Genomic DNA, 9,624 nt, shown 5'->3' with positions numbered 1-9,624 from the left:
CTATTAACTTAGCAATGCCTATATATGTACGATATTAAATTTAGAAAGTAAATATGTTGTTCATTTTGTATGAATAGGGAACAAATACATATCACTGCTATTGTGACCTTTTCGCAAAACACTTTTTCTATAAGAGTGTTTGTGCGGTGCACCTAAAATGACATATTTGTGATGTCGCTCTATTTTTGGTGTACTACACAAAAGGAAGGAAGTACTATATGAGTTCCCAACCTCGAATGGAGATATTAAGTTTATTTTTCAAGTGGGTAGAAGGACTCATTGGAATGTGAAATATGTAATGTTGGATTTGTTGACATTGCTATACTCCTCTCTCACCATCATTGCAGATTCTTCGACATCAATACTATTCTCAAAAACCAAATAAGCTACACATTTGGACATATGACATTGTGTGTATCAAATGTAATGCAATTTTGTTGGGTGTGCTTATATATTGTGTATGCGTCCACTACTTTGTGTTGTAGTGCATCTTCGGACTGCACTGCTAGCAATGTATCCTAAAATTGCCTTAACAAAAAAAATTCATCACTGGTCGGTCTTTTTTTTAAAAGCGCGAAGTAAAGAACTTTCTACCCTGCCTAGATGAAAATCAACAGCGAGAGGCCTTCTGGTCTAGATGACGAACATTGCAGATGAGCCAGCTGAACTATCTATGATGACTTCGTCATCATTGTACAGGAGGCACCGACGGGGCGCTGACGAGTCAGTGATGAACTTATTATAGCCAGTGCTATGTTGCTCTGTAGTAGTGGCTTTGTTTACTTAATACTTTGATACTCCCTCCATTTCTTTTTAGGCAGGATTAGCTTTTGTCTGAAGTCAAAGTGTCTCTAGTTTGACAGAACTTATAGAAAAAAGTATCAATGTTTGCATTGCTAAAGTAATATATTTAGATTCATTATGGATTGTAGTTTCATGTTATGCATATTTGATATTGTAGATGTTGATATTTTTTATACAAATTTGGTCAAAGTTTGTAAAGTTTTACTCGAACAAATCTTATATGCGGAGTAAAAAGGAATGGAGGTGTACTGGATTATTAGCTATAGATGTAGTTGGATAACGGAATACAGATAATCATGACATGTATGATCATAATTGTAAACATTGCATTTAATCGATACAGAACTGTAATTTATTCACCGTACCTTTGCTATGTTTTCTGGAGAGATGCCAAAAGTGAAGTTATGAATCCAGTCCTCTATTCCTCATAAATACAACCTGAATGAAACTCTATTATTGTTCTTTACAATCTGAATTGATTCATTTATTTGCTTACAACCATCATTTTCTATACCACTAGTTAATCCTTATTACTAGTAAGGCTAGTGAGGCTGACAATCTAACTAGTATAGTTGGGGACCAAGAAGAAATTTCTTGTTTCGTGCAGGAGCCGATCATCGGCTTTTATTCAAGCGCTCCTGTGGGTCAATAACCTTGTTTCTCAACTAAGTAAAATACTTGCTTACTTCTACAAACCCTTCCTCTTGGGGGCTCAAGCCGCTCAACACATTCATGTCGCCGAAATCAACGCCATCTCCGTTGATTCATCGATCTTGGTGATGACGACTCCGACAATGTGCCTGAGGTGGTGTAGCTTTCCATGGTCAAGAAGGAGAAGGTGGAGGTAGAGGAAGAAGAGGAGGGGGTCGAGGGAGAGGATGAGGATGGGCCGATGGCCGAGGAAGCCGAGGACAAGGCGGCGCCGCCGACCACATCCTCCTCCCCCTCTTGTAGGAGGAGGCGGAGTGGGAGTATGATAAGGCACTGCTCGAGGAGGAGGACCATCGGGTGACTAAAGCTCAGCTCGTGGCGGAGCATGCCAATGCCACCGCCAGGTTCGGCGCTGAGCTAAAGGTGATGGAGGTCGAGCTCTCTTTCGAGCGCTTCATCGCCGACGAGCGCGAGGTGGTCGTGAATCAGTGTGTCTAGGCCGAGGTGGATCGACAGCGGGACACACTCTCAGAGAGCTCGCTGTTGGTGACTCATACGACCCTGGCGATGCGCCGGTGCCATGCCAGGGGCCCTGGCGCCGATGCATCTCGCTTCGGCAAAGCCATGCGTGGTCTACCTCGACTCCGATAAGGATTTGTACGTTTTAGCTCTGAAGTAGCTGGTTTTAAATCTAAGGAAGTGGTATCTACTTTAGTTGTGTTGTTTAGTCATGAAGTATTATGTATAATTAATCATTATATGGTCTTAATCTAGTCTTAGTTTGAGTTTTATATGAGTTGTTTGTGCACAATTTGATTTTGAGGAGTTAAGTTTGAGGGGTCTGTTAGCTCCACATTTTTGTTAACAATATGAGTTGTTTGGCTAATTTCTTGTTGCATGTTTTCATCGCATATAGGGATGCATACTAGTACATGTTTGTAAAGTGTTCATGGTGAAGTTCTGATGTGAGGTACACATAAAATAAAAAAAATTATAGAATTCTAGGATAAAACTTTGAAAACATAAAGTATACATCCCAATGATGTCTGTCTTATTTTTCAGAATTTTTGAAACCTAAAAAGTTGATTTTTGAAAATTTCAGACTACATAGAGAAAAAAAAACTCAGCTGCTAAGTATGTTTTTTGTTATTTTTTTCAAGTATTATGTGATGCTGAAGTGCTGAACCAACTTTAGTCCAAAGCCTGGTTATGCTTTACAAAAAAATTGAGATAAGATCTAATTAATACAAAACTTTCACTGTTCATGATCAAGGCCAAAGGAACAAGATAATTGAAGTTTTGAGAATAATAAAGTTCTAACAACTTAACGTGGTTCGCCAACAGCAATTTCGATTTTTAGCCATACTTTTTATACAGGCAGGCAAATTTAACAAACGCGTGACTGCAGACACATTTCATGTAGTCAATTTAGCAAACTCTGCAAACTACTTGGCAGTCACCACGTTCAAAAAAAAAAAAAGGCAGCCATGAAAGTTGTGACTTGCCCCGAAAGATGGTAAGAGTAGAGTCTCAAAAGAGTACGTCGGACCGTTGTTTGCTGTGCCGAAAGTAGAAATTTCAAAGAGAGTATAAACGATTGATTGCATATCGGAGAGTATAAATGCAATATTCGACAAGAGAACTGGTTCTCATGTTATTGAGTAGGCACACACAATCATCACATGTGTTTATTCACGGAGGTAGGTGAACAAGTACTAGCACCACCAGCCTTTCTCGAGAGAGAAAACACATTGACCAAGACACGACGATAGCATTATACATACTGTTGGCCGTATAGCACGACCCACACACAAGCATAGGCACCATGACTGCTCATCTCATCTGAGCTTTATTTTAGGCGGCACACCTCGTCTGAGCCTGAAGCCCTGAACGGATCAGTGCTTTTTGCATGGCCCGCCGCAGGTGCCGTCGACGGTGCTCTTCATGTCGGCGCACCGGAACGTCTTGTGAGGGCTGGGCGTCACCACGCGGCAGGCCGAGCAGCCCTTGGGGCACTGGGGGTGGGCGTCGTCGCAGACGTCGACCCCCGAGAAGGACCTGCAATTGTTGCAGCACTTGGGGAAATAGTCGGCTGCACGCACGCAAGACACCGACGGCATCAGAATCAGATAATATGTCACTCATAAGACGAGACGAGAACCCTCCCCTTCCCTCTGGGCATCACGAAATGATCGAGCTTTGTTTAGGAAGAGGTGAAATGATTGAGCATCAGCAGCTTACCGTTCACGTGTGAGAGGATCCCCATGACCAGGACGGCCTGGAGGATCAGGATCGCCGCGAGCTTGGTGCTCTTCATGGTTGCTAATGAGCCCTTAGCGCAAAGCTCCCACTTCACCTGGTGCGGTCGGTCTAGTGGTAGAATGCTTTCTGCTGTTGTAGTGGTGTGGCTGGCTAAAGCTGCGAGCAGCTCTATATATAGGCGCCGATTTCGTAAAAGTTGATTGGCAAGCTTTCTCGGCTGCGATGCTGCGATCGCTATGTCCATTATCTGGTTAGTTGGGGGATAAAGATGTTTGACTACTAGCAGCTGGCTTGGAAACTTGGACTCGTTTTCCAGGGTTTTTTATAGGCGGCGTGGATTGTTTGACATGGACACCACCCATGTCCAGCAAAACCAGATCACGTGCACACTGATTTAGGCCACGACAGCAGAGATTGTTTTCATACCACTCGGGAGTATAAGGTACATCAGCCTTCCCGTAATGATGACTAGGACTCCCTTCGTAAACTAATGATCTAGATGTTTTTATATTAGTTTACAAGAGGGAGTCGTATATGTCATATAAAAAAAGGTTGAGTATCATATAATGATACCGTATCATAATAAATACTATGCTACCATGTATCATGCATAATAATAAATAAAGTCATCTAGAATACTACTGTATGCATTGTGGAGGTAATATCAAACACAAATATCATATACACTATACTAACTTATGATACTACCACTAAGGACAATCTCATTGGTCCGGGTCTGTCTCTGAAAAAAAAGCATAGTATTTCGAACTCGGCGCCCCAAGATTCACACTGCCAGACCATAGATAAGTTTCTGAAAATCGATAAAAATGGTCCTTTTCACAAAGTTCAGCAAAAAAACAATTTAAAATTATTTCATAAAATGGGTTGTTTTCATGACGCTCGGCTCTGGGCGCCATGACCGACGCCGTAGACAAGCTTCAAAATAATGAATATTTGTTCTACTTCTCTCTACCAGCCACCCGTCACTTCCCCAGCCCATTTGCACACTCTCGTTGTTCCGACGCAACTTGCAGAAATAGAAAAATGCTCTTTTGGAAGTAGCAGATTCTTTTTTCCGAGAGTACGCAAAGTGTGCACCTTAACTTTATAGAAGAGAGAAGGTTATACACAAGAAATACAAACAATATGCACCGCCACACACGGCAGGCACATCCACCCCACCACTCCACACACTAGGCTACTACTCTATACCATATTGCTCTCCTCTTCCTCGCGCCGATGCCCATAGCATGATCTCTTGATGAGTTAGATCGGCCGCCCCCCACTCATTGACGATGTTGTTGTTGTGAAATACCTTGTCATTCTTCGGTTTCCAAAGGTTCCAACAGACGGATGTGCAGAGTGTATCGAAACCTCTCAAGTATCTCTTGTCGATGCGTTTTCTCGCAGCCACCCACCAATCTCCTAACGTGTCTTCCGTGGTTGGTAGCAATGCTATGTCGATATGTCCATCTTCTTGAAGCACAAAAACCACACTTGTCTCGCGTAAACACATTGCAGGAGGATATGATCCACCTTGTCTTCCTCCTGGTCGCATAGGAAGCAAGACGAGTTGTGGTCTTGCAGTTCATGTCTCTGCCGGCGATCCGATGTCCATACCCTATATTGAAGGGCAAGCCACATGAAGAGTTTACAGGTGAGCATAGAGGAGCATATCTTGGGTCGCTAGGTAATAACTCAGGATGGCCGTCTCGCTCATATGGCAGAAAATGGCCATATCTGACCTCTTCTTTCTCGTACATAGCGCAAAATGATCGAAAGATAATGGCTATTTTACTACACAGATCTGGGTTTTTTTTTAAACTTATATTTTGTAGACAATCCTAAAGAGACTAGGAAATAGACATGTTCCCGGTAGTTATCTGGGAAACATTGAGGTTATATGGGTAATAGGGTTAGAAGAGAATGACAATCTTGCTAAATTGTGCCAAAATTTGGTAAAAAAGTGTTTAGCTTACTCTTTTTCTGTGGGAAAAGTGTTAGGCTTACTAGCTAATCATTAACTATGAACCTACCCTTCATTTTCTTTCTAGATCTGTCACTGATCTGCGCTAACTTGCCACATCGGCTTGCCCTGGAAGCATCCTGAATGAGAGAGACATGTTGATAATCACAACGCCCCAGTTCAGGGCGCCATGCCTCTTCGTGGAACTAAACGGTCAGCCCTTACTCTTTTTCCCAAACCCTCTCTTTTCTTCTCTCCACCCCGGCCGAATCGCTCTCACCGCTCCCTAATGCCACTAAATTAAGCGAATCAAAGCTTCAAACCCATGAATTATCTTCCCCCTTGATGTTGAGAATATGCTCCACCTGCTGGTCCATTTTCTCTTGCATGTCCACTTCTCCGTCCGATTCTGACGAATCGAAAAACTCATCTTGAATTATTTTATCAAGCTCTGTCGGTCCATACTCCTATCAAAATTCATCGTCTTCCCTACGAATAAATCACAAAAAACTGTGTCAGACAATGTGTCGAACCCATAGAGTGCAGGGTCAGCCCCGAGAGTTGCCGGACGTACCGCGGTGGCGTCCTGGCCGGCGACGTTGTCCGTGGCGACGAGCACGGGGGAGAGGACTGGTGTCTCGGTCCTGGCGGCGCTGAGACTCGAAACATCTGTGAAGCAAGGGTGGTGGCAGAGCTGGAAGACGTCTGGCACGGTTGAAAAAGGATATGAGAGAGCAAATAAATTCGATAGGTCGATGGGATAGATTTGGTCAATTTGTGCTGGGTAGACTTGTCGAGTCCGAGTGAATGGCCCTCCTCTTCACGTGCTGGTGCCGACGGGACAGCGAGGGATGGATCTGGGTCACCGATTCGCTGCACCGTCTTCAAACATGCTGCATGACCGACACTGTGAGCGCGCAGCTCAGTGTTTACATGCCCTGGTGAACGGTGATATTGCTCAAGTCATACCTAAGAGAGATCTACCTTAGTACTAGTATATTTGCATCTCCATGTTAGCTAACTAGCGACCGACAAGCTAGACGAGATCACGAGATGCGTATCCTGCTATATAACGTCCGTGATGCATGCTGCATGCATATTCGCGAGATGTAATGGAATACTAGCATGTTCCATACCCGACAAGATGAGATCGGCATGCATGCATGCTTAAATATCTTTTTTTTAGAAAAAGGAGGAAGACCCCGGCCTCTGCATCTGGACGATGTATGCAACCATTTTATTAATTATTCACATAAGACCTTACAAAGTCATATAACACTAAGACTAAAGCTACTGTCTAGACAACAACTATCGTTACTCCTATCCAGTTGATGAAGGAATGCTGATAATCTGGGCCTAATACCAAACAAAACTCGCAACCAAACCTAACATTTAAGACCTGAGGTCCCAACCAGGACACCTGCCGGGTATGGGCACCCACAAGTCCGGCGCACTCCTCAACCAGGACGCCTGCCGGGTATGAGGCCGCCGTCGCCACCTGCTGCCAATCCATCTTCAGTGTTGTACTGCTGCATCAACCTTGCTAGGCTTGCCGTCGACACCACCACGACGCCAGACAACGCCACCATCCTGTGCGTGTCCATCCACGCACGCCCATCGCCGAAACTCCGCAGCGCCATGCCGCCGTGATCCGTCGCCGGCCTTGCGGTAGATGTAACACCGCTCCTCCTCTTGCCACCTCCATCCATCACTTGCTCCAAAACGATGCCCCCATGAGGGAATGTGATACAGAGAACACCATCATCGTCTGATCCGGAAGACCCAGATCTAAGGTTTCTCCCGGAGCATCCCGAGCCTGATGACGCAAACTGCAACGACGATGCCTTGACAAGGAAACGACATCAAAGACGCTGCCATCGTCCGTCATGACCGTAGTCAACGCGATTTTCATCGGCACTTGCACCACCGGGCGTGCGCCATCGGCGTCGCTGGTCCCTTCAACCATAGCAAACTCCAAAACGATGCCCTGAAGAGGGACTACGACGCAAAAACACCGCCATCGCTCGATCCCAAGGAGATCTAGGGTTTCCCCGGAGTTGCCCGCGCCGTTAAGGACCAAACAAGGATGGAATCTGCAGATCCGTAAAGCTGCCGACATGCCGCACCCGCCATCGCCTGCGACCCGGAGACCAAGCCCACGCCTGGGCCCTGATCCGGCCGCGCCGCCACCGATCCGGTCGCGCCGCTGCCGTCCCTAACGACCGCGACGCCCCAGACCTTGAAGCCGACTGCCGTGGAGGTATGGAATCACCGGAGAGCCGCCATTCCCTGCCGTGACGTCCGGCCGAACACCACGCTTCGGCCCGGGGGCGCCGGCCCGCGCCAGCCCCTCACGAGCGGGAGGGCCCCGAGTCCCCGCCGCCGCCGGCGATGGCAAGGCTTCGCCCTGCCGCGCCCTCAGGCGGCGGCGAGGGAGGAGGAAGAGGAGAAGGGGAGGTCGGGCGATTGGATCTGGAGCCTCCCGGCCGCCACACAGGGGCGGCTCGGGAGGAGGCAGGAGCGTATCGTGACTCGGGAGGTGTAGATGCTTAAATATCATACCCCTAACTTGCGTAATTACTCCCTCCATTTTTAAATATTTGTCATTTTACAGATTTTAAGAAATGACTACATACGGAGCAAAAATGAGTGAATCTACACTCTAAAATATGTCTATATATATCCATATCTGTAATAAGACAAATATTTAGGAACGAACAAAGTTTTTTTTGGGGTGACTTGCGTAAATTAATGATCCCGACACGCACCAAGTGTGACGACCGTACGTACGCTTGAGCACCGAGAAGGATCCATTCACCATTTGAACTGGACAGTACAATATATTTGTGCTATCTTAACAAATATATTGACACAAATAAACATTGACACAAATAAACTGATTTTTATTTGATTGAGCAGAGACGCAATACACTGACACACAAGTACTCCATCCGTCCCATAATATAAGACGTTTTTTGATACTACACTAGTGCCAAAAAATGTCTTACATTATGAAACAAAGGGAATATGTGTTTATTCAGGGAGCAACGACCACAGCTTTTTCTGGAGAGAGATAAAAGCATAACGACGACGATGACAACAACAATTGTTGTTGGGCATGGAACACGTGTACGTACAACCACAACGGCTCTGCTCAACCCATCCGAGCTTTTATTCTCGGTGCAACATCTTATGTTCTGAGCATGTGCGATCAGTGCTTCTTGCAGGGCTTGCAGGGCGTGCCGTCGTCGACGCGTGCATCGGCGCATCGGAACGTCTTCTTAGGGCTCGTCTGCACGACGCGGCAGTTCACGCACCCGTCGCGGCACTTGGGGCCGGCGTCGTCGCAGACCACGGCCCCCGAGAAGAACCTGCAGTTGTCGCAGCACTTGGGGAACTCGGCTGCATGGAATCAAATCAGTTAATCGCCTTGTTAACTGGATTCGCATCGGTTAACTATCAATTGTGTGTGTAATGTAAAGCTAAGGATCTCAACGAAATCACAATACGGCAATCAGCAACCATACCGTTCGCCTGTGAGAGGATTCCCATGACCAGGACGGCCTGGAGGACCAGGATGACCACGAGTGTGCTACTCTTCATCGTTGCTCCTAAACTTCTCTATATGGAGGCTCTGCACTGCCGTGTCTCGTGGAAGGATGATTTATGTTTTTTTTAGAACATAGACGTCAGAGACGTCCGGCTTTAAATTAATAAAGCCCACAAACTTAGGCAGAGTAGCACAACCACCGAACAGAAACTGCATAAACTAACACGACAGATAAGAGGACAGACCGCTAAAAGAGCGCACAGTTTCGTTACAAGGCGGAGAACGGCCCAAAAGCAGCGAGCACGCAGGCTCGGAAGGTACTAAGACCAAAAGGGGGGGGATTGCCCATCCCTATGCGGCATCCAGTTGAGCAGGCGACGAAGCTCGAGCC

At 46.1% G+C, this 9,624-nt stretch overlaps 2 protein-coding genes across 2 annotated transcripts; both read right to left on the bottom strand.

Annotated features, from left to right (window-relative positions):
• Positions 1-3,084: 3,084 nt before the first annotated feature.
• LOC123134063 (Bowman-Birk type proteinase inhibitor B5) lies at positions 3,085-3,958 on the bottom strand. The gene is made up of 2 exons (XM_044553415.1): positions 3,697-3,958; positions 3,085-3,547 (listed from the first exon to the last, which is right to left on the bottom strand). Exons 1-2 carry the CDS (start codon positions 3,770-3,772, stop codon positions 3,351-3,353), a joined length of 273 nt encoding a protein of 90 aa, XP_044409350.1. The 5' UTR covers positions 3,773-3,958; the 3' UTR covers positions 3,085-3,350.
• A 4,607-nt stretch (positions 3,959-8,565) lies between these two features.
• On the bottom strand, positions 8,566-9,421 carry LOC123134052 (uncharacterized). The gene is made up of 2 exons (XM_044553405.1): positions 9,211-9,421; positions 8,566-9,085 (listed from the first exon to the last, which is right to left on the bottom strand). Exons 1-2 carry the CDS (start codon positions 9,284-9,286, stop codon positions 8,895-8,897), a joined length of 267 nt encoding a protein of 88 aa, XP_044409340.1. The 5' UTR covers positions 9,287-9,421; the 3' UTR covers positions 8,566-8,894.
• Between the last annotated feature and the right edge of the window lie 203 nt (positions 9,422-9,624).

The sequence above is a fragment of the Triticum aestivum genome, chromosome 1B, assembly GCF_018294505.1.
Source record: "Triticum aestivum cultivar Chinese Spring chromosome 1B, IWGSC CS RefSeq v2.1, whole genome shotgun sequence".
NCBI lineage: Eukaryota > Viridiplantae > Streptophyta > Magnoliopsida > Poales > Poaceae > Triticum > Triticum aestivum.
This window is presented reverse-complemented; position numbering and strand designations above follow the sequence as displayed.

Excerpts from the sequence above, each read along its gene's own strand:
- LOC123134063 (XM_044553415.1), bottom strand. The coding sequence starts at position 3,772 with ATGAAGAGCACCAAGCTCGCGGCGATCCTGATCCTCCAGGCCGTCCTG. Across the intron at positions 3,548-3,696 it reads GATCCTCTCACACGTGAACG|CCGACTATTTCCCCAAGTGC; the intron begins GTAAGCTGCTGA and ends GCGTGCGTGCAG.
- LOC123134052 (XM_044553405.1), bottom strand. The coding sequence starts at position 9,286 with ATGAAGAGTAGCACACTCGTGGTCATCCTGGTCCTCCAGGCCGTCCTG. Across the intron at positions 9,086-9,210 it reads AATCCTCTCACAGGCGAACG|CCGAGTTCCCCAAGTGCTGC; the intron begins GTATGGTTGCTG and ends GATTCCATGCAG.